The 23,719-nt window shown below is 62.2% G+C and overlaps 9 protein-coding genes across 9 annotated transcripts; 3 read left to right on the forward strand and 6 right to left on the reverse strand.

The window, feature by feature from the left end:
* Positions 1-1,150: 1,150 nt before the first annotated feature.
* PAN0_006d2886 (uncharacterized protein) lies at positions 1,151-5,421 on the reverse strand (the record flags this gene model as incomplete). Its single annotated transcript, XM_014801528.1, has 4 exons — positions 1,151-3,943; positions 4,022-4,152; positions 4,259-4,682; positions 5,371-5,421. 4 exons carry the CDS (start codon positions 5,419-5,421, stop codon positions 1,151-1,153), a joined length of 3,399 nt encoding a protein of 1,132 aa, XP_014657014.1.
* Positions 5,422-6,308: 887 nt separating this feature from the next.
* On the forward strand, positions 6,309-8,705 carry PAN0_006c2887 (polyadenylate-binding protein; the record flags this gene model as incomplete). The annotated part of the gene is made up of 1 exon (XM_014801529.1): positions 6,309-8,705. One exon carries the CDS (start codon positions 6,309-6,311, stop codon positions 8,703-8,705), a length of 2,397 nt encoding a protein of 798 aa, XP_014657015.1.
* A 297-nt stretch (positions 8,706-9,002) lies between these two features.
* PAN0_006c2888 (cytochrome b561) lies at positions 9,003-9,725 on the forward strand (the record flags this gene model as incomplete). Its single annotated transcript, XM_014801530.1, has 1 exon — positions 9,003-9,725. One exon carries the CDS (start codon positions 9,003-9,005, stop codon positions 9,723-9,725), a length of 723 nt encoding a protein of 240 aa, XP_014657016.1.
* An 86-nt stretch (positions 9,726-9,811) lies between these two features.
* PAN0_006d2889 (transcriptional activator of ethanol catabolism AlcS) lies at positions 9,812-10,708 on the reverse strand (the record flags this gene model as incomplete). Its single annotated transcript, XM_014801531.1, has 2 exons — positions 9,812-10,500; positions 10,585-10,708. The coding sequence occupies 2 exons, from the start codon at positions 10,706-10,708 to the stop codon at positions 9,812-9,814; spliced, it is 813 nt and encodes a 270-aa protein (XP_014657017.1).
* A 1,077-nt stretch (positions 10,709-11,785) lies between these two features.
* Positions 11,786-16,469, reverse strand: PAN0_006d2890 (phospholipase A2-activating protein; the record flags this gene model as incomplete). The annotated part of the gene is made up of 3 exons (XM_014801532.1): positions 11,786-14,212; positions 14,308-14,575; positions 14,767-16,469. The coding sequence occupies 3 exons, from the start codon at positions 16,467-16,469 to the stop codon at positions 11,786-11,788; spliced, it is 4,398 nt and encodes a 1,465-aa protein (XP_014657018.1).
* Positions 16,470-17,064: 595 nt separating this feature from the next.
* On the reverse strand, positions 17,065-17,902 carry PAN0_006d2891 (NAGB/RPIA/CoA transferase-like protein; the record flags this gene model as incomplete). The annotated part of the gene is made up of 2 exons (XM_014801533.1): positions 17,065-17,366; positions 17,446-17,902. The coding sequence occupies 2 exons, from the start codon at positions 17,900-17,902 to the stop codon at positions 17,065-17,067; spliced, it is 759 nt and encodes a 252-aa protein (XP_014657019.1).
* A 536-nt stretch (positions 17,903-18,438) lies between these two features.
* On the forward strand, positions 18,439-19,812 carry PAN0_006c2892 (uncharacterized protein; the record flags this gene model as incomplete). The annotated part of the gene is made up of 1 exon (XM_014801534.1): positions 18,439-19,812. The coding sequence occupies one exon, from the start codon at positions 18,439-18,441 to the stop codon at positions 19,810-19,812; it is 1,374 nt and encodes a 457-aa protein (XP_014657020.1).
* A 213-nt stretch (positions 19,813-20,025) lies between these two features.
* On the reverse strand, positions 20,026-21,084 carry PAN0_006d2893 (mitogen-activated protein kinase; the record flags this gene model as incomplete). Its single annotated transcript, XM_014801535.1, has 1 exon — positions 20,026-21,084. The coding sequence occupies one exon, from the start codon at positions 21,082-21,084 to the stop codon at positions 20,026-20,028; it is 1,059 nt and encodes a 352-aa protein (XP_014657021.1).
* Positions 21,085-22,247: 1,163 nt separating this feature from the next.
* On the reverse strand, positions 22,248-22,948 carry PAN0_006d2894 (uncharacterized protein; the record flags this gene model as incomplete). The annotated part of the gene is made up of 2 exons (XM_014801536.1): positions 22,248-22,530; positions 22,614-22,948. The coding sequence occupies 2 exons, from the start codon at positions 22,946-22,948 to the stop codon at positions 22,248-22,250; spliced, it is 618 nt and encodes a 205-aa protein (XP_014657022.1).
* Positions 22,949-23,719: the final 771 nt, after the last annotated feature.

A 23,719-nucleotide genomic window follows, 5' to 3' on the forward strand; every position in this document is an offset into this window, starting at 1 on the left:
GACCGGTGGATGAATACGCTGAGGATGATGAGGATGGTGATGGGAACGAGCTGGGCTCTGAGCTGAAGTGAGGTGAGGTTGGGTTGGGTTGGGTTGGGTGGGGTTGAGGATGCGCAATGGCCACCGACCAGAGACACTCTCTCGCAGACCGACACGCCGACACGCAGGCTCACTAGGCGGCTTCAGCCCAGCAGCAGCAGCACAGCAGCAGTGGGCCCCAGCAGACCCACACGCAGGCGAGAGGCGAACCCTCCAAAAAAAAAAGGGTTGAAAGGCGGAGCGGAGAGGTGTGGTGCGGTGCGTGCATTTCCAGGCAGCCGCGACCCATTTTCACGCCAGCCCAGCGCAGTTCGCCTCGACAAAGGGGTCTCTGCACGCAACTCGCCGCCAAAGTGTTGTTCTGCTGCTGCAGCTGCTGCTCTTCATCGAGTCGGTGCCGGGCGTTGCTGAGCGCGAAATCCAATCATTAAAAAAAAGGCGCACAGCAGAAGATCCCACCAAAAAAAAACACAAAATCCGATGCGTCGAAAAAAAAAAAGTGGGGGGCGCGACAGCCGCACACGCATGCATCCACCGCAACCGCACCTCCTCGCAACCTGCCAACCTGGGACGCTGCATCTCGGTCGGAACCGTGTCGTGGAACCGACGTGCATGCCTCTCTGCATCGACCCATCCTGCCTAGCCGCACACTCTCGTTCATCGATACGCTTGCTAGCCTTCACTCTCTGATTCTCTGCTTCGCCGTTGCCCGTCTTGTGCTCGATGCCATGTCAACCTCATTCGCCTCACACCAACTAGCGATCTCGACTCTTCGCCATTCAAAGCGCCTCTCTCTCTAGAAAATAGAAATCGAAAAAATGAAGAAAGAAAATGGCCGCACCAAAAAAAGGAGCCTAAAAATGCACGCAAAACCTTGCTTCTCCAAAGCCACAGTCACAACCTCGCCTTCATCCGACCCCAGCAACCAAAATACTGCAACATCACATCCGAGCTCCAATAGAGAAAAGACTGACGATGGATTGGATAAGACTAGCGAATACGAACCATGAATGCGGAGGAAAGCAGCACTGATGCGGCATGCTAGAAAGGAATGGATAGGATGGCGGCGCGATAGAATGAATGAATGCACGGTGTGTGAGATGGAAAGACTTCAGAATCCATCAAGCGCAGAGAGGCAGCTGTTGTCCGCATCGCCAAAGCTCTCGCCAAACAGCTTCTTCTGGCGACCTTTGGCCTGGTCGCGCTCCCACTCGCGGTCGCGTTCGCGCTCCAGCTCGCGTTCGCGCCGCATCTTCTTCTTGAGCCGCTCCTTTTCGCGCTTCTTGTCGCACGTACACATGCTCGCCACACCGCCGCCAGCCGACAGATACGCCGACTCGGAACAGCTTTCGGCAGGCGAGTTGGACGACTCGCGATCGTGCTGCGGCTCGCGTCCGATGCCCAGATGCGACAGCGCATACCCATCGCGCGACCGAGAGCGCGACGTGCCCGACGACTCGATGCTCAGCGAACGCACGCTCGCACGCAGATGCGAGATGGGCGAGCGCGATCCCCTCTCCTCCTCCTCCATCTCCGATACCTCGGCAGAGCTCGTCGTCAGATCACGCACGTGCAGAGACGCGCGCGCCGTCGAGCCCATCGCACTCGCACTGGCACTCGCACTGGCGCTGGCACTCTCGCTCTCCGCGTCCGTCATCTGCGCAGATCCACCCGACGACGTAGGCGCAGACGACTCGGCACTCGACCCCTTGAGCCGCTGCCGCAACGAGCGGCAGAAGCGGCACTTGGTCGACTTCTTCTTGGCATGCCCATCGCGGCTCACCGATCGCACGCGCATCACCTGCGACTCGTCCTCGTCCAGATGGTCCAGCGCAGACCCCGTCTCGCCAAACGACGACCGCAACCTCGGCGATGAACGCTGCACGCCCATCTCGCCATGGTGAAAGCTCGGTCGACGTGACGACTCGGGCGTCGTCGCCTCCGAAGTCGACACTTCGCCGCTCGACAGCCCGGCGAGCACCGACGCCGACGCCACCGCCTGCACGTGCCTCGACTCCCAGCTCGTCGTGTGCACCGTCTCGACCGACGACGAGAACTTGGCCTCGTCCGCAAACTCGAGGCCCTTGGGCGTGTTCTCGTGCTCCCAGCTGCTGCCTGCTGCGCCGTCCGCCTCGCCTTGCAGATGCAATGCATCCGCCTCGGCGCTTGGCTCAACGCGCCTGTCCGGCGAGACAGACAAGGCTCGAGCTGCAGAGCTGCCTCCCGCAGGTTTGCCGTTGAGCCCTTCCACGATCTGCTCAAACGGGCTCAGGTCCGGGCTGGTGCAGTTGCTGCTGTTCCAGCTGTTCTCGTTGCCCGGCGATTCAGTGCCGTCGCAGTCACCGTCGCTGCTCAGGCTGCTCCACGGATCCACCGAAGAGCAGCGCGACGAAAGCGGCGACGAAGTGACGCCCAGCACACTGTTCCAGCCCGGAGATGTTACCGATCCACCCGCGTGCGAGTGCGCCGGAGGCTGCAGCGTCGAGATGCGCGTCGTCTCCTTGTCGGCCAGTCTTCGTTCCATACCGACGCGCCGCGGCGTCGACTGCTGCGTCGACGCGTCCGACATGCTTGGAGTGGCTGCGAGCGTCGACGATGCGCTGCTTGGGACATCCGGCAGACGTGCTGGGCCGGGTGAGTGAACTTCTGCTGGTGGCTGCTCGGCGGTGGAAGGGCTGGGCACATCACGCAGCACCTCCATCGCGCCTAGCACCGGTTCGACACTGAGGCCATTGACCACGCTGCCCGAAGAGAGCGAGGATGGTTGCGAGCCGTCCGAGTTGATGCCAAAGTAGCCCACGCTTGCATACGCGCCAATCGACTTGCGCAGACTCGGGCTCGGCATGGGCGTCGCATCGGGTGACGCACGGCGAGGCGTGGGCGGCGTGGTCTCGGGGCTGAGCGGCAGCTTGCTTGGAGGTGGAGATGGCTCGGCGAGGATGGCCGGCGAGGTGACCTCGGGCGCCAGGCTGTTCTGCAGGCCGCCAAACGAGCGGAAGCCGTGGACGGGTAGGCTGACTTTTTGAGACAAGGCTTGGCTGTTTGTCTTGTACAGGCTGGAGCTGTCCAAGCCAGTCGAAGACGTCTTGGACTCGTCGGATGCGAGAGCGGAAGCATGCTGCAACGACGAGAGTGCGGAAAAGTGGAGAGACTTGCCGCTGGCCATGAGGCCCGACTGCTGCTGGCGAGGCTGGTATCCGACCGAGGCGATGACCGTTCCGTTCTTGATGCACGCCCAATTCTCGAGCGTAGGGTCGCGGAAGAAGCCTACGTCGGGAGCGGGCTCGTCGGCCGACTCCATGGCGCCTGCCGACTCGTCGACGGAGGAGGCGTCGTCCTCGGCCGAATCGTCGCCATTGTGCGAGGTGGAGCGCGGAGGTAGGCTCATGTCGAACTCGGAGCCGCCCTGGGTGCACTTGATGGGCCGACGGTCGTACGATGCGCCGGAGAGCACGTAGAACTCTTCTGGTGGCGATTCGTCAAAGTGAACATGGCGCACACCCGCGGCGAGGGAGAGGTTGCGAGGGGCGGCGAACGAGGTGGGCAGAGGGTTGGATGCGACGCGGTCATGGATGGGAGCCGGCTGGAGGCGTTGAGCGGCCAATTCGACCGAGACGGTGGAGATGGGCACCGACGCCTGACGCTTGAGGCAGGGGGCGCGGACGCAGGTGGTGGTGCGTGCAGGGATGAGGTGGTGGCGCACGCGATCCATCTTGGGCGAGAGCTGCGCGGCCTCGACGGCTGGGAGCTCCGCGCCCGTGTCGGGGTCAGCGAGGCTGGCGGACGAGGTATCGATGCGCAGCTCGTTGGCGGCGGCAAGGAGGGCGGAAGGGAGCATGATGGCGGTGTTGATCAGGGTGGTATAACTGGAACCGATGCCGGGATGAATGGGTTTGAGGTTGTCCTAAGCTATGCGCAGGTGCGGAAGGACTTGGACTGAATGCAAACGAAACAAGGCCTTGTGCGAATGTGTGTGTGAAACCTCGACTTTAGGGGCAGGACACGAGCATGCCGCTTTGGCCGAGTGTAAGGATAGTTGTGAGACGGGCGCGGCCAAGGTTGGGTAGGGAGATGGCGAAAGCGAGAGCGGAAAGCGCCAGAGGGCCGCGTTGGCTCGCCTAGGTCAACAGACGTCGAACATGGCAGGCTGCGTGGAGATGGGCTGGTGTAGAGATGCGGTCCGGATGAGAAAGATGCTTTGAGATGGGAGATGGTCGACTGAGCCGGTAGGGTAGCGAGGGATACGGAAAGGCGTATAGGTATCGAGAGCCGGTGGACCGCACTGTATGCGCGACTGGTCTGCCACCGAGCGAAGACGATGTGCGCCGGGTCGAGGTGCCAAGAGACGAGCCAACGAGATTGCGGAGCGGATGTGTTGGAGGGGGGGAAAGGGATAGGTTGGGACGCCAGCGAGTGCGCAGACGAAGGCGAGAAGGGAAGGGAGAGGGATCTATGGATCGCAGTGACGAGCGAGCGAGCGAGCGAGGGAGGGGGCCAGCTAGAGTAGCTGGCGTTGACGAGCGGCTGCAGCCAGAGGGCGAGGCGAGACGAGGATCAGGACGAGGATGACAGGCGTTGGCAGCGGCAGCGGCAGCAGCGGCGGCGGCGGCGGCGAGGTGGATGAAGGGCGCAACTCGCGCGGACTGCAGGAGCAGCGAGCGACTCGGGCAAATTGAGCGCCGCCTGACTGTTGCAGCGTCGAGGCACTGCACTGCGCTGCGCTCTCGTGGCTTGCAGGCTCAAAAGGCTTGCAGGCTCAAAAGGCTCTCGCCGTCTCAACAGGCTTGCAGATTGGCTGCGAAATGCGCTCCGAGCCAATTGCGGGACCAGCGAGCGCAGAGAGAGAAAAAGAGAGAGAGGTCAGGCGAGTCGAGCCAAAAAAAAAAACGGAAGCAGCGGCACCAGCGGACGAGGCGCGCGGGATTGCGTGGGTGGATTTGCATGCAACCCAGCAGCACAGCGTGACTGAGCCGGTGAGCCGATGAGCCATTGTGAGCCAGTGGCTGCCAGTCGGGGCCAGGCCAGGTGGGGCGAGTGAAACCTAGCGCGCCAAAATACAGTAGCTGGAAGCAGCAAAATGCCAAAAACATCCGAATTTCACAACCAGCGCAGGAAAATTTGGAAATCCGAGAAAGAAAAAAAGAAAAACCCAAAATTCAAGGCACACGCACACCACACCCACACACACCCTCGTCTGCGCCTGCAAGCCCCACCTCTTTCCATCTCGCCTCGCCTCGCCTGCTTCCCCACCCTGCCTGCGAGCCTCGCCAAAGCGCTGGGACAGCTGGCGATGATCCCTTTTGGACCCGCCCTCGGCTCCGTCGGACGCACCCACGGACGCTTGATTGCCGTGGGTCGCAGTGGGTTGGCAGCAGCGGGCATTGGCGTTCCGTGACCTCCGTCTTGCGTGAGCCTACGGAACGGAAAGACAGCGAGTCGCAGCTTGATCTCGATCTTGTCTCGGACTCGGCGGGAGTGTGCGTGTGCTGCAAAGCGCAGGGCTTTGGATGCAGCTGCACCCACGCGGATCCGCACGCCATCGCTGCCACTCAACTGCACCTCAAAATCTTGTCTCGGCGAGTCCGGAGCGAGCCGCCGCTGCCGCCACCAAAATATTTCAAGAAATCGATTTTCAGCAATTTCCTTTGGTCGAGAGCCAGGCCTCCAAGATCGAGCTGTGCGCGTTCACGAGAGGCCGCGGGCGAATTCACGCCCTGAAACTCGGATTGCAAAGCCATCACCCGATTCATCTCTGGTGGGGCAGGCATCAGTCCGATTAATGCGCTTGCACTGTCACATCCGCAAAGGTGACATGGATGAAAATTCGCACCCCAAAAAAAAAGTGTTACTTTCGAGCGTCGCGTTCGCTTGGCGCCTGCATCTTTCGGTCGTTCTCAGAAGAAAAAGAAGGCGTGCGTGCGTCGATGCGTGCCGTGCATGCGTGTGTGATTTGGCGACAGAGCGCAGCACATGCATCCTGCTGGTCATGCTCAGCAGCTCAGCAGCTCTTAGCACCAGCCGCGACTGCTTTCTATTGTCACATCGGCGGACATCTGAGCTTCTTGCGTGCGCACGTCCACCATCTCGAAAGTTCATTGCCACGCCACCTCCCGACAGGCCTTCTCCATCCCCTCAAGATACCCACGGTCGGCTGGCCTCCCCTTTCGCTCCCTCGTTCGCACACTCTCTCACCGCTCAGCCTCCGCTCGAGCTTTCAGCAAACGGTCGCACAACGCTCGCCTGCTTCCTCCTAGGTGTCCGCAGTCAAGATGGCCGACTCGATCTATGCGCCCCACAACCAGCACAAGCTCGACGCCGCAAGAGCCGCAAACACGACTGCCGATTCACCCGCATCCCCGGCCTCGCCCGCGCCTCCTGCTGCCACAAAAGCAAGCGACGCCGATGCTGCTAAAGCCTCCTCTCCGCAGCCAGACCAGCACGACGATGCCGAAGACCGCCCGCACCCTCACCTTACCCGGCCTCTGCTCTACATCAGCGGCGTCGACCCTGCAATGACGGACAAGGAACTCGCCGGCCTCGTCTTCGAAAAGGTGCTGCCCGTCCGACTCAAGATCGACCGCAACGTCGCCCAAGGCCAGACCGCCAGCGGCACCGTCGAGTTTCAAACGCTCGACAAGGCCGAGAAGGCCTACGCCACCGTCCGTCCGCCCTTCCAGCTCTCCATCGATGCAGCCGGCGCCGACGCCGACCCCGTCGCTTCCGCAAAACCCAGGCTCATCAAGCAGCTCCCCGCCAACTCCGACGATGCGCTCGTCTACGACCTCTTCCGCCGCTTCGGTCCGCTCCGACGCGCGCACTGCCTGCTCACCAACCCCGCAGGCGTACACACCGGCTTCAAAGGCATGGCCGTGCTCGACTTCTACTCGGAGCAAGACGCTCAGCTCGCACAGACCGAGATGCACTGCGCCGACGTCGGCGGAAAGACCATCTCGGTCGCCCTCGACACCTCCGTCCGCAAAGTGAGCTCCAGCCTCAGCGACTTCCGTGCCTCGGCCCAGCCCTTTGTGCCCGGCAACGGCTTGAGTGCCGCTGCGCCCTCGTTTGCGCCTACCGTTTCCGGCTCGCGCTCTGTCTCGGCTGGCTCCTCGGCCTCCATCTACCCCAATCCAGCCGCCGCCGCAACGCATGACAACCACGCCGCCGCCGCTCCCAAGGGCGCGCGCTCGCTGCAGTACTCGAACCAGGCATCCACGTACGTCGACCCGTGCAATCTGTTCATCAAGAACCTCGACGGCGCCATCAGCTCCAACGACCTCTTTGACACTTTCAAGGCGTTCGGCCACATTGTCTCGGCGCGCGTCATGCGCGACAATGACGGCAAGAGCCGCGAGTTTGGATTCGTGAGCTTCACCACGCCCGACGAGGCGCACCATGCGCTCCAGGCCATGGACAACGCCAAGCTCGGCGCGCGCAAGATCACCGTGCGTCTGCACGAGCCCAAGACGATGCGCCAGGAGAAGCTCGCTGCGCGCTTCGCCGCCGCACACGGCGAGACCAACGAGGCGGCCGACGCGTCGGGCAGTGCGGCCAACGCGCGGACGGCCGAGCCGACAGCCAGGGCGGACAAGCGCCAGAGCAGGAGCTACTTCCAGGCAGGCGTACCGGCTGATGCCAACGGGCTGGCGGACGAGGAGCAGCTGCGCTCGCTCACGGGCGTCGTGCGCGACGAGCTGCTCTCGGGCGAGTTCACGCGCCGCGTGCAGAAGCTGTCGTCGGTCGACGACGCGCAAGTGGACGGCATCGTTTCGGAGCTGCTCAAGCTCAGGCTGGGCGAGGCGGTCGAGGCGCTCAACAACCCCATCTCGCTCGTACAGAGGGTCAACGAGGCGCGCGAGCATCTGCCTGCTGCTGCGGCGGCAGCGTCGCCTACCGCCCCGGCTAGGGGTGCGCTCTCGGCAGACAAGCCGGGTCAGCTGGGCGTGCAGACGCAGCGCAGCGTCTCGAGCACCTCTTCCATCGGCGGCGACGGTACGGCGGCGGCATCGGCCAAGGAGCGCGAGCGTCTGCTCAAGGCGGTGCAGTCGGTCACCGAAGCGGGCGCACCCGTCGAAGACATCACCGACATGCTCGCGAGCCTGCCCAAGAAGGACCGTGCGCTGGCGCTGTTCAACCCGGAGTACCTGCGGCAGAAGGTGGACGAGGCCAAGGACATTATCGACATTACCGACGACAGCGGCGAGGACCTCACGCCCGCACGCCCCTCCGAGCCCACGCCTGCTGCTGCAACCCCCACAGCCTCTGCTTCCTCGGAGCCGGCGGCAACGACCGCAAGCAACGGCGCGTCGGATGGCAAGGAATACACGCTGTCGTCGCTAGCGGCTCTTCCCGCGGTGGAGATTGTGCGCCTTGCGAGTGGCGGTGCGATTCGCGGCGTAGACCTGCGCGCGCCCGATGCCGCCGTGGTGGCGGCCACCGACGCGTTCATCGACTCGCTGCAGGGCAAGGCGGCGCACGACCAGAAGCAGAAGCTGGGCGACCAGCTCTTCAAAAAAGTGCGCAGCTTCGGCGTCAAGGGCGCGCCCAAGATCACCATCCACCTGCTCGATTCCGAGGACTTGCGTGCACTGGCGCATCTGATGAACGAGTACGACGAGGTGCTGCGCGAAAAGGTGGAGCAAAAGGTGGCGGCGGGGCTCAACAAGTAGTTGCACGGTAGAATGGTCAGCGTGTCGTGAATGCAGAAGCTTTTCTCCAAGTGCCGAGTTGATGGGATGCGCAAGTTGACGGCTTTGCGCACAGAGCGGCGTGCGGGGTTGCGGGTGACGTGCGGCTATGCAGTGCGAGGGAGGGGTGACAAATTGGCGCCCGCGCGCGTGTGCGGGTGGTGGAGGTCCGAGGGGGGGGGGGGGGGGGGGRGGGATTTTTGACAGCCGATGGTGTGATTTGGTCATCCGACTCGGCTCACCTCTTCCTGTTGCACCACCATCTTTTTACTCGACGACATGTCATCTGCGCGGGTCACCTCTCTGACGGAGCCACTGCTTTCGCACCCAGAGGCAGAGATAACGCCGCTCGAGATGGTTCAACACGAGAACCCGCGCGCGATTGGCGTGCAAGCCTCAGCTCTCCTCTTCGTCGGCGTCATCTGGTCGATCGTCTTTTCCTCCTTCTCACCCCTCTCCCTACCCCTTTTCGGATTTCATCCACTCATCCAGTCTTTCGCGATCCTTCTGCTCGTCCAGGCGATCGTCGTGCTCCAGCGAACGTCGGCTTCCCAACCCGCGGCGAAGAGGTCGGCGTTCAGCGCGCATCAGTGGCTCAACCTCGTCCTCGTGCTACCGCTCTTCACGGCGGGTGCGAGCATCATGTGGTATCTGCACGACCAGCCAGGCACAGCGCACTTTATATCGTACCACGGCATACTCGGCACTGCGGTGGTGGTGGCCGCGTGGGTGCAGGCTGCGTTGGGGGCGGCAAGTGTGTGGGGCCGGGGAAGGATGGTGGGTGGAGAAGCGCAGGGGAAGAAGCTGTGGAAATGGCACCGACTGTCTGGATACGTGCTGGTGGTGATGTTTGCGGCGACGGCGGTGTTGGGCGTGGTGGAAACGACGTGGGCGAGCAAGAACGCCTCGATGGCTCAGACGCTGCTCGTGGTTGTGGCGCTCGCACTGGCTGTGGTGGCACTCGCCATCCGCATCCAAAAAAGCAAGCTGCCCAAGTTTTAGTGCACAAGGAATGGCATTTCACAAAACGGAGTGCGGTACTACAAGACGGTGCGAAAGGTGGAATGAACGGAGTGGTGGATCTGGGCTTACTGCTTGGTGCCCCACAGATGAGCCAGATCGAAGAGCGGGATGTTGAAGGGGAAGTCGGTGGCGGCCAGACACAGGTGGAGCAGGATATACAATCCGCCCAGACACGCCACGAATCCACACGCGCCCGCCGCCGTGACCAACTTGGCAGCCTCGCTCGCTGCGCCCTCGCCGAACTTGAGATACGCGCCACCCAGCGTGCTAAACGCCAGTGCGACGAAGAGCAGGATCCAAACCAGCACCACGTTGGTCCTGAACGCGGCGAAGGTCAGGAAGTACGTATACACCGCCCACCAGATCAAGTAGTAGCCGAAGGGCACGTAGTACGTGGCTGGACTTCCACCTTCCGCCGTCAGGAGTGCAGTTTGGACGGCGTTCCGGGGGTCGAGGAAGCCGCCGAGCGTGAGCCAGAAGGTGCCGAAGCTGGTGAATACTAGAGCGGGGAAGGTGTTTCCGATGATGAACTCGAGGATCCCCGCGACGTACAGCGCCATGCCACCCATAAAGTAGTAGGCCCCAATCAGGGCCAGCAGCGAGTTGGCAGATGCACCCCTCCATCCCATGAGACAGCACGAGGTAGGGCCAAAGGTGATCACGAACGAAACGATACCCAAGGCAGTAGGGTTGCCGAGGGTCTTGACGAGCCCAAGCTGCTTTTGGGACTTGATGCCCGGCTGAAGATACATTTCTATTCCCCCATACAACCGAGGAAAGTCAGCATGGTGTTTGGAAAGGGGGAGAGGGAAGGGAGAGGGGAAGAGCGGGGACGTACCTTCGAATTGCTGGGGGGTGAGAGTGACCGAGATCTGTCGACCGAGGTCATGGCCGTTGGTGCCATCGGCGTGCGAGTACGTCGGATGCTCGGTCGACGCCACCTCTGCCTCCTTTGTAGCCATCTTGGAACAGGGTCTAGGTCTGTACGGTGGGTAAGTTGGTGCAAAACGATCTTAGGGAGAGACAGAGAGAGAGAGAGAGTCGCCGCAACTCTTGGTGCTACTCGTGCCAGCAAAGATGCGGGGTTGGGGGAGGGGGCTTTATATATTGGCTGCTTTGCAGAGTGCTCAAGGAGCTTGGCTCGAGCGGCATTGCGCCGGGCCCAGCGGCAGCTTCACACCCCCCCACCACGCAGCTTCCTCCCCTGGCCAGCGCTAATGGTGCTCGCGGTGGCACTCGCGCGCGCGCGCGCGGCACGGACAACCACCCAATGCGGCTCGCGGTGCCAAGCAAGACTCGGCGCTACTGGAGGTGGAGCTTTTGCGGCACAAGGGACGTCAGAACAAGCGCCCCTTGCTCGCTCGAGCCGAGCTTGCATGGAGCCGAAAGAGAAAAATGCGGGGTAAAAGAAAAGTGGGAAGCTCCACAAGGGTCAGCTGGTCCAGTTCGCCGAAAAATGGCCACCCCTCGAGGCGCTTGTGTGCGCGGAGGGGAGAAGCTCAGCACGGGACCATTCCTTGGATCGGAGGGCCTCGAACGCAACCCGCCCTCGCCCAGCGGTAGCGCTCCTCGACACTGCAAAGCCTCGCAAAATGGCGGCATGCTGCCGAACAGCACTTCGGCTCCCTAGCGCCTCGCCCTTTTATTTTGGTTTTGGCGCGGTCCAAGATTAACCGCCTCCAACATCCCGCCCAAGCTGCAAGCATCCCAGCCAAACAGCCTTATTGATTCAGACTTGAACCAGATCGAAAAAGACAGTGGGAGAGAGATTCAGAGAAGCGAGGAGGTGTCAAGGACGTGTGCAAGGGAGCTTAGCGACGCAGTGAATGGCCCGCGCTACGCTGCTGCGTAAATGCGCAACCCCTCCATCCACCACCAAGAGTCACGAGATCTCTAAACGCGCCCAAGAAATGTCCCGCCCCGACCCTCTCTCTCCGACGGGAACCCTTGACTCGCCTCAACTTATGCGCAAAACACACGCTGCCGATCAAAGCGCTTTTTTCTACCGCTATCATTGCTATGCTGCAGGTTCTAGACCGCTAGAACAGCTCCGACACTTCGCGCGCAATGCTGCTAATCCTCGCCTCGCTCCCCAACGCCGAGGCGCTCAGAGCCGCGACAAGGTTACGGGTTGTATCGAGCTTACTGCCGTTGAGCGAAGCACCGGAGGATGAGCAGAGCAGGTTGCCCAGTGCGACGAGGATACGGTAGACCGCCTCGCTGTCGCCGTCGTGCTGCTCGCGTGCAAGCACCTCGTTCACCAACCCAAGCACTATCCCGGCTGCACTGCTGCGCGTCGTCGAGGCGACCATCTGCGCACTGGCATTGTACACAACGCTCGCGAAGGCAACCCGCCCATTCTTGCCCAGCACCGCGTAGTGCGTCTCGCCCAAACTACCCAGCACGCTCACTGCGTTGGCTTCGAGTGCACCCAGAGCCGTAGCGTCCTGCCACAGATTCGCAATCGTGCGCAGCGCCAGCATCGAGTTCACATCGCGCACCTTGGCTTCCGCCGACCCAGGGGCAGGCCAGGCTTCGGCCCATGCGCATGCTTCGAACGCCTCGCGCGCCACTTCGAGCGGCGTCGTCGTCGTCCCCACCGCCGCCGCACACCGCAAAAGATCCAGCGCTGCTAGTCGTGACCCGGAGCTCCATGTGAGTGCCTTGCGCACAGCGTCGATCTGCAACCGCGGCCCGGACGCACCCGTCTCCAGCGCCGAAATCACCGCATCCACCTCGGCCAGCTCCGCCGCCGACAGCCGCACCGCCTCCTGCTCGTTGACCTGCTTCAGCTTGCTCCGCATCGCGCCAAAGTTGGCCGTGCGGAAGCTGAGGAACGTGCGCTGCGGCAGCACTCTGGTGCCCGCCCCGACGCCGGCGCTGCTGTGGCCACTCGCGGGTGCGGCAGCCGAGCTCGTGTACGGATCCACGTTGCGCGCTCCAGTGTATGTGCCCGCAGTGCTGCCGCTCGTGGTGGATGGTGGTGCAGCTGCCGTGCTCGCCGTGCCCGATGCGCCGCCACCAGGCTGGTATCGGCTGGCACCCGTGTACGGATCCACATATTGCGGCCCACCGAGGCTAACGCCCTGCGTGTTGGTCTCGATAAACTTGACCACCTGGTCGATGTACTGCTGAGGCAGATCGTTCTTCTCCAAAAACCGCTGCGCCGCCGCATACGGATTCTCGCTCAGGTTGAACGGCAGCTTGAGCGGTGGCACGCCATCGGCGATGTCCACATCAAACACGTAGTCGTACTCCTTGCCCTCGTGCAGCTTCTTCTGGCCCGAGCCCACGCCGCCCACCACCTCGCCGATCTTGACCCACTGCTGCGACGCCGCGCTCCACTGGTGCGCCTCCACCACGTCGCCGTTCTTGATCATCTTGGTCTGCCCCTCCTTGCTCCCCGGCTGCGCCAGCGCCTCGGCGCCCGGCAGATCCTCCTTCTTGATGTCGCCTACCTGCGTCGCGTTGAGCGCCTGCGTCGAGATAGCGTGCTCGTACGCCTTGAGGCTCTCGTCGTCCGCGACGCGAGCTGCATCGCGCGTAAAGACGCGCGCCGTGGCGTCCGAGGCGCCGCACACCACGTCGCCGTTGGCAAGCACCGCCACCGACCACACCGAGATCGCCGGCAGCGTGATGGTCTGCACCAGCGCGCCGTCGCGCCACACGCGCACGCTGCGGTCCTCGCCCGCGCTCACCAACTCGCCGCGCCCGCCCGGCACCGTCGCCAGGCTGTACACAAAGCTCGTGTGGCCCGACAGCACCTGCACCGGCTGGATCGGTTTGGCCTCCGACGATGCCGCGCCGTGCAGCGAGAAGAGGTGGATGTTGCCGTCGTTGCCGCAGCTTGCAAACGACTCGCCGCCCTCGAGCAGAGTGAGCCCGCGCACGGCATCCGTGTGCCCGCCGAACACCGCCAGCGGCTTGGCCGGCTGCGCGATCGACCACAGCCGGATGGTCTTGTCTGCCGACGCCGTGAGCACGCGGTCGTGGTCGACGGCGAGCACCGCCCACACCGACTGCTCGTGGCCCTTGAACGTGGCGACGCACTCCCAGTTGCGCCACACCTTGGCGGTCCTGTCCCAGCTGCCGCTGACGAGGTACTGCCCGTGCGGACCCACGTCGAGCGCGCACACATTGTCTTGGTGTCCGATGAGCGTGCGTGTGGGCTGTGGCTCGCTCGACTTGCCATCGAGCTGGACGCTCACCTGACCGTCGGCGGTGAGCAGTTGATACGCGTAGATGATCTTGTCCTGGCCGGCGGTGATGGCGTACGAGGCGTCGGAGCGCAGAAGCGCGCATGCGTTGACAAAGCCGTCGTGGTTGCCCAGCTCGACCGCGGCGGTGAAGCGGTTGGACGAGGAGCGGTGCCACACGATCGCGCGGCGGTCGCGCGATCCTGTCAGCACAATGTCGCCGTGGCAGTCCTTGCTCGTCTCGGCAGAGCTCGCCGACACGCATCGCACCTGCAGTCGCACAGCACGAAGGCAGAGAGAGAACAAACGTCAGCTACATGCTCGAAGGAGTGAGAGACAGAGCACTGAGCAGCGCGTCTACTTACGTCGGCACCATGCTGCTCGAGAGTAGCTGAAAGCTTGTATGTCGCCGCCATGCTGCGATGCGTCGCCTCGTCACGCTGTTTTGTGTTTGACGTTGAATCCTTTTCAGCGCTGTTCTTGATGAGCGTCTTGCGTCGAGAATGAAGCTGTGTATGGATGTGGAAGCAAGGCAAGCCCAGGTAGAAGGCAGACCCTGGAATTCCACGCTGCCCACGACGCACGGACACGCACGCCTCGATCACGCTCCCCACACTGCGCACTGGACCTGCACTGCGCAGCAAAACCTCCACACGGCCCCACTTTGCCGCGTTCCGAGAAACCTGCAAACCGACACCCTCGCAGTACTCTCACTACAGTCAAACACTCTCACCGTCTCAACACAACGCTCATCGTAAGATCACGCAATACGTCTGCAGACACTGTAAACACTTTTCGTATTCCTCGCCACGCACAAAGCTCACTGGCTGGCAGCGATGCGGCGGGCAAACTCGACGAGGGCACGCACGGGACGGCCGGTGAAGCCCTTGGGCTGGTAGTCGGTCGTCGTAGTAGGCGTGGCCTCCATGCTGCCGGCAATGTCGAGGTGGGCATAGCGCAGGCTGGGAGCAGCACCACCACGCTCGCCGAGGCCGACGACGAACTGCTTGAGGAAGATGGCTGCAGTGGAGGCGCCGGCGAGACGGCCGCCCGTGTTGCACAGGTCGGCGTTGCTCGTCGAAATTTGCTTGAGGTAGGCGTCGCTGAGGGGCAGACGCCAGAAGAGGTCGTTCTCGGCCTCACCAGCAATGCGCAGCTCGTTCCAAAGGCTGTCGGACTCGGTGAAGGTGGCCGAGTAGACATCACCCACCGCGATCATGCAGGCGCCGGTGAGCGTGGCAACGTCCACGAGCGTGTGCGGCTTGTAGATCTCCGAGACGTAGGTGAGCGCATCGGCGAGCACGAGGCGGCCCTCGGCGTCGGTGTTGTCCACCTCGATGGAGAGGCCGTTGCGCGCAATGATAATGTCACCGGGCTTGGTCGCCTTGCCCGAGGGCATGTTCTCGGTGAGCGGCGTAGCACACACGACGTTGATGGGCAGACCCAGCTTGGCGATGGCCAGCGTGGTGGCAACGACAGCAGCGGCGCCGCCCATGTCGGCACGCATGGCCTTCATGCCCGCGCCGGGCTTGAGGCTGATTCCTCCCGAGTCGAAGACGATACCCTTGCCGACGTAGGCGACGGGCGGCGCGTCGTTGTCCGGAGCACCCTTGTAGATGATCTCGACAAACTTGGCGGGCTCGTCGGTGCCGGCGGCGACCGAGAGGAACGAGTTCATGCGCTGCTCGCGCGCCCACGCCTCGTCGTGCACAATCACCTGCGTGTTGGGCACGTTCTTGAACGCCGCCGTGACGCGCTGGCCAAAGATGGTCGGGGTCATGAGGTTGGCGGGCGTCTCCTTGAGCTCGCGCGCCCAGTTCTGAGCCTCGGCGTAAACCTCACCCGTGAACCAGCTGAGCGGCGCCACACCGGCCACCTCGTCGCCGGCATCCTTGAGCTGCTTCTTGGCCGAGTCGTCGGCGGCGCCCTCGACGGGGACGACCTTGATCTCCTTACCGCCCTGGACAGCGGCGTCCTTGTCGTGCGCAGCGTTCTTGCCGCGCGTCTTGAAGTGGTTCACGGTCCACAGGCCGAGGTTGGCACCGACGGCAGCGGCGTGAGGGCTTTGCATCGAGTCGAGCGCCACGGTCCTCTCGACGGGCGCGTTGCCCTTGTCCTCAGGGCCGGCGCCGAGATCGCGGATGGCCTTGACACCCTTGGCGGCGGCGAGGCGGACGCGCTCGAGCTGCTCGTTGCGCAGGTACGTCTTCTCCGAGGGCAGGAGGTCCGGGGTGGTGGCAGGTGCGGCCTTCTGCTCGCCGAGCGAGACGGCGGCGACGGGGGCGCTGTTGTCCGGGTAGAAGACGCGGAGCTCGTTGGCGCGCGACGACGACGCACGCGAAGCCTTCCACTGCGCCGAGACATCGACGTTCTTGGCGGTGGAGGCGCCGTTGGTGTCGACACCCACGACGACACCGGCGAGGTTGGCAGACGAAGACATGGTTCTGATGTTGGCAGAGGTGGTGTTGGTGGTGGTGGTGCGGAAGGAGGCGAGCGAGGTGCGCAATGCTTGTCGACAAGGCAGCATGGCGTGGATCGCAAGCAAGGAAGGAGACGAGAGGCAGCTGCCAAGTTGGGCAGGGCTTGCAGGTCGCCTGCTTGCGCGGCCCCCACCGGCTGCCTCGGAAGGAGGAGGAGCGCACTGTCCAGCTCTCGGCTTCCAAAGGCTCTCCTTCCTTTTTTTTTTTCTGGCGACTTTATTCCTGGCTTTCCAACAGCTTCCCTGCGCCAGAAGAGCGCGGCGACCTTTTCGGTAATGCTGCTGCCGGCTCAATGCGCTCCGAGTTGGAACGGCAGTGCATCAATGCACCAACGCACCAAACGCACCAATAGCCGACTCGTTACTTTGCCAGCCGTGAAGATCCCTCAACCGGCGGCGGCGCACCCTCCTCCGACCCTGACCCTCGCCACGCGGTCGCTCTGCTGCCAATCACGGGTCCTGCTCAAGACTGCGCAAAACTGCGCGAGACCGCACACGTTTGACCGCCATGCCCACCACATCCGAAGCGCTGACTCGGACGGAAGTTCGGCGTCTACACCGGGGCCCGTCTCGACGAGCATCCACACTGTACACACACTTCACGCATTCGGCAGATTCGCTTTGGACGCTATCATTCTCATCCTCATGGACGCCATCGTGAGGACGGAGGCAGAATCGACGTATCTGGCGAGATGATGCCGTCGAGGATGCGATCGCGCTCATCGGCTGGAACTCGCTCGGATGGTGGGAGGACCTGTTCGCGCAGCGCCAGCGCCACCGTGACGGGTCCATGTCTTCCCTTGCGGGCGGCCCACTCATCGGCGCGTGCGAGGTAGCGGTCGTAGTAACCCTTGCCATGACCAAGTCGGCCTCCGGTCTCGTCGAACGCGACTCCAGGTGCAAGGATGAGGTCGAGACCGTCTCCTCCTGATGCTTCGTCCAGAGCTGTAGTCGCACAAATACGCATGGCTTGGTGTCAGTGCATCCGACGGCCAGACGGATAGTACAGAGCGTGGCGACTTACCTTGTTCGCGCATGGTGCCGTCTTCGTACGTGAGTGGTGGTTCGCGAATGCCCCATCGGTTCGCGGCCATCGACTCGTACTCGGCCACGTCACGCAGCCGCAGCATGATCATATCCGTGGCGAACTCGCTCTTGGCCGCTGCGGGGGCCTCGGGCACTGTTGGCCCGCTCGCGACAGCTGGTGCAGCGGGCGAGGCAAACAGCGGAACGTAGAGGCGCTTGCCGTCTTTGAGGATGGACCTGCAGATGTGGTCCGTCACCACCTCGCCGACGTTCATGTGGATGTAGACGCTGATGGCGCGCGCCTGTGCGTACGTCTGCGAGCGCAGCACCTGCTCGGCGACCTTGTGCGACTGCGAAGCGATCTCGTCGGCGCGCATGAGAGACAGCTTGTGCGCCATCGACTTGCGCAGCTGCCGTTTGGCCGCGCGCAGAGCCGTTGCAGAGTTGGACGCCATCGTATCGTCAAGTCTCTCCGACGTGTGCGGGTTGGTCGGGAGAGAGAGAGGTCGCCGAGCCGGTTTAAGGCTACTTTTTTGGATTCAGGGTTCAACCCGCGTTTCTTCCAACATGGACCCGATCTAGACGCAATCGAGTCGAGAGCAAGCCGTGATTCCCGATTCGGCGCCTTCGACCGTTCGGTGCCGAGTCGGACGGATGCGAATTTTTTAGGCTTTTTCGCGGCTTGTGAAGGGCTTTCAAGCCCACCTCTCCGTCCCAAGAAGGAAGGCCTCCTCAACCAGCAGCCGAGAGAGCGTGCGTTTGTGGTTGCAGGAAAAAAAGTGGGGCAGCGAGCCGACCCGCACGGAAGGATTTCATATTTGGTTGCTGTTGCGGTCGGGCGGGGCATGCTATGCTCTGACTCCAGCGAGCATCTGCTGCTTCACTTTCCGCCGTCACCGACCACCTGTCCACGTCTCGTCTCGGCGCTGGCGCTTTCTCCTCCTCTTCTTCTACTATAGCCACCACCACAGCACCTGCTCGCCTTCTCAGCATGCCCGGCGTCAACTCGATCAAGCTCCTCACGGGCAACAGCCATCCGGAGCTGGCGCAGCTCGTGGCCGACCGTCTGGGCATCCCGCTCACGCCGTGCGTATGCAAGAAGTTTGCGGACCAGTCGATCGACGTGCGCATCGGCAGCTCGGTGCGTGACGAGGATGTCTACGTGCTCCAGACGGGCAACTCGCCGTACACCGACCCCAACGACTCGCTCATGGAGCTGCTCATCATTCTCTCGGCGTGCAAGACCGCATCGGCACGCCGCATCACCGCCGTCATCCCGTCGTTCCCCTACTCGCGCCACGACAAGAAGGACAAGAGCCGCGCACCCATCACCGCCAAGCTCGTGGCCAACATGCTGACCGTCGCAGGCGCCGACCACGTCATCACCATGGACCTGCACGCGAGCCAGATCCAGGGCTTCTTCGACATCCCCGTCGACAACCTCACTTCCGAACCGAGCGTCGCGCGCTGGATCCGCACCAAGGTCGACAACTGGCGCGACGCCATTATTGTCAGTCCGGACGCTGGTGGTGCCAAGCGCGCCACTGCACTGGCCGACTCGCTCGGTGTCGACTTTGCGCTCATTAACCGCAACCGTCGTCGCGAGCAGCACAAGCGCCAGCGTGCGGCGCAGAAGACGCTGGGTCTGTCGAGTCGATCGTCGTTCGACGACCTGCGTTCGGGCGTGAGCACGCCCATGTCCAACTCGTACCTGCTCGACGGCACAGGTCTCAACAGTGCCAACGCTGCGGTGGGGGCGGCGACGGACAAGCTCAACGCACTGAGCGTGTCGGCGGAATCGCACGGCTCGGCCATCTCGTCGTCGCACTCGTCCAAGCACGTGTACAGCGATGTGGCCAACGGCATCAAGTGCGCCGAGACGGGCGAGTGGATCATGACCGACGAGCAGGGTCACCGTGTCCGCAGCGGGCGCTCCAAGAAGAACGTCGCCGAATCCGGAACCGAGAACGACGACGATTCGGAGGACGACGAGAACTCGTCGCGCATGGAGATCCTCGTGGGCGACGTCAAGGGCAAAGTCGCGATTCTTGTCGACGACATGGTGGATACCGGCCGTACGCTCGCGCTGGCGGCCAAGACGCTCGAGGCAGCAGGTGCCGACAAGGTGTACGCCATCATCACGCACGGCCTGCTGAGCGGCCAGTCGATTGAACTCGTCAAGAAGCTCAGCCTCGAAAGGCTCGTGGTCACCAACACCATCCCCAACACCGAAAAGGCCGCGGCGAGCAACAGCAAGCTCGAAATCATGGACGTCTCGGCCGTGATTGGCGAGACCATCCGTCGCTCGCACCACGGCGAATCCATCTCGCAACTCTTCCGCCAAGACGCCGAGATCATGTTCTAGATTTTTTTTTGCGACCTCTTCCCCTTCTCTGCCTCGCTGTTCAAACCGCCAACTCGTTGAAATTTGCATTCTGTATATCCCCTCCTGCATCCTGCTTTTACGCTCGGTGTTTGTGCGAGATACGATAAAACGATGCCATTGCAAAAACGAGAGAACGTAGCCAACGCAATTCCCGGGTCACCATAAACACTGAACTCTACCCGCTACGTTCGACTAGCGCATGATCTCGTTGTAGATAAGGCGCTTGAGTTCCGAGCGCGACAGCTGTTCCTTGCAATAGTCAAAGTCGAAAAAGCTTGGGTCCAGCGGTTCTGCGGTGGGTTCGTCTTCTGGATCGTGATAAGGTTCGAGATACGGATGCGCCAGTGCCTCTTCAACCGTGATCCTCTTGCGCGGGCTGAACGTCAAGCATCGCTCCATCAGATCCACCGCGAGCGGGTTGGCGTTGGGGAACATCTGTGAAAAGTTGCGCTTCTTGCGGAAGGGGAGGGCACGGATGTAGTCGCGCGAGCGCGTGGATGTGATCGCGTAGAAATCGTCGAGCGAAGGTGTACCGAGGATCTCGAGGGTGAGCGACAGCTGATGGTGGTAGTCGCGTCCCGGAAACAGCGGCTTGCCCGAAAGCATCTCGGCCAGAATGCATCCGACCGACCAAACGTCGATGGCCTTGGTGTACTCCTTGAACGTGAGCATGATCTCCGGTGCGCGGTACCACCTTGTTGCGACGTATTCGGTCATGAAACCCGTTCCCTCCGCTTCGGGCTGGTTGGCGGATCGAGCCAGTCCGAAATCGCAGATCTTGAGGTCGCAGTTGGCATTGAGCAGCAAGTTGGACGGCTTGAGGTCGCGGTGAAGCACCTGTGCCGAGTGGAGCGCCTTGAGTCCACGAAGAGTCTGGTAGATAAAGTATTGGCAGTGATCGTCCGAGAGCTCCTGGGTGCGAATGACGCGGTGCATGTCGGTCTCCATGAGCTCCTGGATGAGGTAGACCTCGGAGAAGGAGTCGTAGTCGTCGGGCTTGACAATGTCGAGGATCGAGATGATGTTTTCGTGGTTAAAGTGGCGCAGCAGCTTGATCTCGCGCAGCGTGCGCAGGCAGAACATCGAGTGGTCGAACGGCGTGATCTTCTTGATCGCCACGCGCGAGCTCGACGGCACGTGGATCGCCGAGCACACCACGCCGTACGCGCCCTCGCCCACCACATCCACAATCTTGTACGTCTCGCCCACCTTGAACGACGCCGACTGGTTCGACTGCTGTCCGTGCGCCATCGTGGTGGTCTCGGTGTGTGTGTGCTGGGTGTTCAGTGAGGGTTGAGTGTGCTTTGCTTGCGATGGTGCGATGGCGCTTCCTGTCTACGGGGTTGGCGCTGCTTCCGTCCGTTGGAGAGGTATGCTGGGGTATTGACCACGCGGATGCTCGTGTAAGACGACTGGGATGGTGGTGCGGATGATGGCTAGGGAGACGGTGGTGGTGACAGGGTGAGCAGGGGTCGACGCCTTTTGAGTGGTTGCTGCAATCCCAGGGCCGAGCCAAGACGACGAGAGGAGGCTTTTGCTGCAAGTGACGCGCGCAGCACGCGGAGTTGGAAGGATGCAAAAGCCTCTCTCTCGAGAGAGGGCGGGGTTGTGCGTGCTGGTGAGACAGGGCGGCTCGTGCCTGCCTGCCCTGTGCTGGCGAGCAGGGCTGGTTCCGGTCTCTTTTCGAGCCGCACGCACCACGCACACGCATCTGATGCATGCGTTTGTCGATCCGCATTCTTTTTTGGCAGCGCAGCAGCAGCAGCACAATTTAGAGCTAAGATGCGTTGGATGCGTTGGTCCGTCCACCGATTTTCCAAAACCGGCCAAACGCGCGTGCCCCCGTGTCCGAATTTTTTGAGGCGAAAAAAAGCTCCGCCTGCCCGTGGCTGACTGGCAAGAGCTGGTTCCGGTCCCACAGTCCATCGCCGAGGCTGGCTTCGCTCGCTTGGGCCGCGTCTGACAGGCCCACAGCAGCCGAACAAAGGCCTTCTCGAAACGCACAGCTCCTTTGTGTCGGTCTGAATGGCCATTCGGCCCAGCATGGGAACAATCTCCGGCTCAGACCTCACCGTTGGCACAAATACAGCACATGAACGCACCGGACTCGTCACACTCGGGATGATGGTCTTCCGGGATTGGTGTCCCTGGGCGGTTGCGTGAAACCCCGCTGGGAGCCCTTCTCCGTCCTCGTGGGAGACGCCGCCTCAAACACCGCGACACCGCTTGCGGCCCAGCGTGCAATCACGGCTTGTTCCGTTCCTGAAGTCGTCGTGAGGTCTGTGTCTCTTCTCCGCGTTCATGCACAGAGGCTTCTCGTGCGCTTGCGCTCGTTGGTGCCACGCGCACCTTCCTTTGAACTGCATCTCTTTCATTTCATTGTGAGATGTTCAGCGATCATTGCCAGCGACACTTTACTTGCCGAGCATGCTAGCCAGGGCGCCGAGGCCACCCGAGTTGCCGCCGCCGACAAGTCCAGCAAGCATGGCGGGGTTCTTCATGGCGAGGCCCATGGCCATCTGTGCCGCCTGGTTCACGGCGTCCTGCTTGTTGCCCTGCGCCTGGCCCTCGCCGTCCTTCTTGTCGTACAGGTCGGCAGCATGGCTCATGGCAGCGCTCACCAGCTTCTGCTGGAAACCACCACCGCTGTTGTTGTTGTTGCCGCCACCGCCGAGTACAGACTTGATGGCGGACAGACTGTCGCAGCCCAAGTACAAGAACAGATTGAAAGCAGATGTCAGCAAATCGAATATAGTCAGACGAGCTGAAGATCGACTTACACGGCGGCGTTGCCGATCTGACCGGCCGAGTTGGAGCCAGGGTTGTTGTTGACGTCCTCGTGGTCCTGCATGAGCCTCTGCTCGTCCACGTTGTGGTTGCCGCCCTGGTTCTGCAGGAACGACGCCGCCTGCGAGAACAGCGAGCTGTCGTGGTTGCCCGAGCTGAAGTTCTGCGCAAGACCGGCGAGCTGGCCCACGTCGAAGCCGCCGTTGCCGCCCTGGTGCTGCTGCTGCTGGTTGTTGTTGTTGTCGCCCTGCTGCTGGTTCTGGTTGTTGTTGTTGTTCAGGAAGCCCTGGGCCATGTTGCCGAGCTGGTTGAGGTCGAAGCCAGACATTTTTGAGAGTATCGATGTGAGGGAAGCGAGTCTACTTTGTGGAAAGAGTCGTGGGGGCAAAACGCACGCTATGACAGACGGCACGATCTTATACTTCTTGCCATTCGACCTTCGACGCCCGGCCAAGCGACGCTGGGGCCAACACCTGCTGCCGAAAGAGCAACACCTCAGGCCAAGTGAGACAGAGCCAGAGATGTGTGACGTCTGTCGGGCTGTCTGTCGGCACGCCTCTCTGCTTGCGTCGGGTGCTGACGCTCGCTTGGGCGAAACAGAGCCTCGGAAGGCGCTTTGCAGCTTTGGTCTTCCTGCCTGTCTGCACGTCTGTATGCGCGCACGGCCCCACTCGCCACCCGCCTCTCGCCATTCGCCAACAGATTTCTTCTCGCCCACCAAAGACGCAGCTGATGCTCAGCTTGCAGCCTAATTTTGGCTGGCATATCGTGTGGCAGTCGGCCGAGCCGAACACAAACCAATCGCCTCCTTGCTGCCCTGACACGCAGCTCAAGTGGCCTAGGCCCGGGCATTCTGCACACTCCAGCCCGCACCTCGACCGACTCGACCGCTCGCTGGCATGCCTTCAGCAGCGCCAGCAGAAGCGAATAAATTTGAAACGGTCACGGATGAGACTCTCGATCTCACAATGCTTCAGGAAGCAAAATTGACGCGTCGGGCGCGCCGCTCCCTCCTCCAAAAAAAGTGTCGATCTGCAGTCAGGAGGGCAGATACTGCGCTCGCCTGCGAACCTCCACCAACCAAGCGCGACGCTGCCAT

Source organism: Moesziomyces antarcticus (genome assembly GCF_000747765.1).
Source record: "Moesziomyces antarcticus DNA, scaffold: scaffold_v10006, strain JCM 10317, whole genome shotgun sequence".
NCBI lineage: Eukaryota > Fungi > Basidiomycota > Ustilaginomycetes > Ustilaginales > Ustilaginaceae > Moesziomyces > Moesziomyces antarcticus.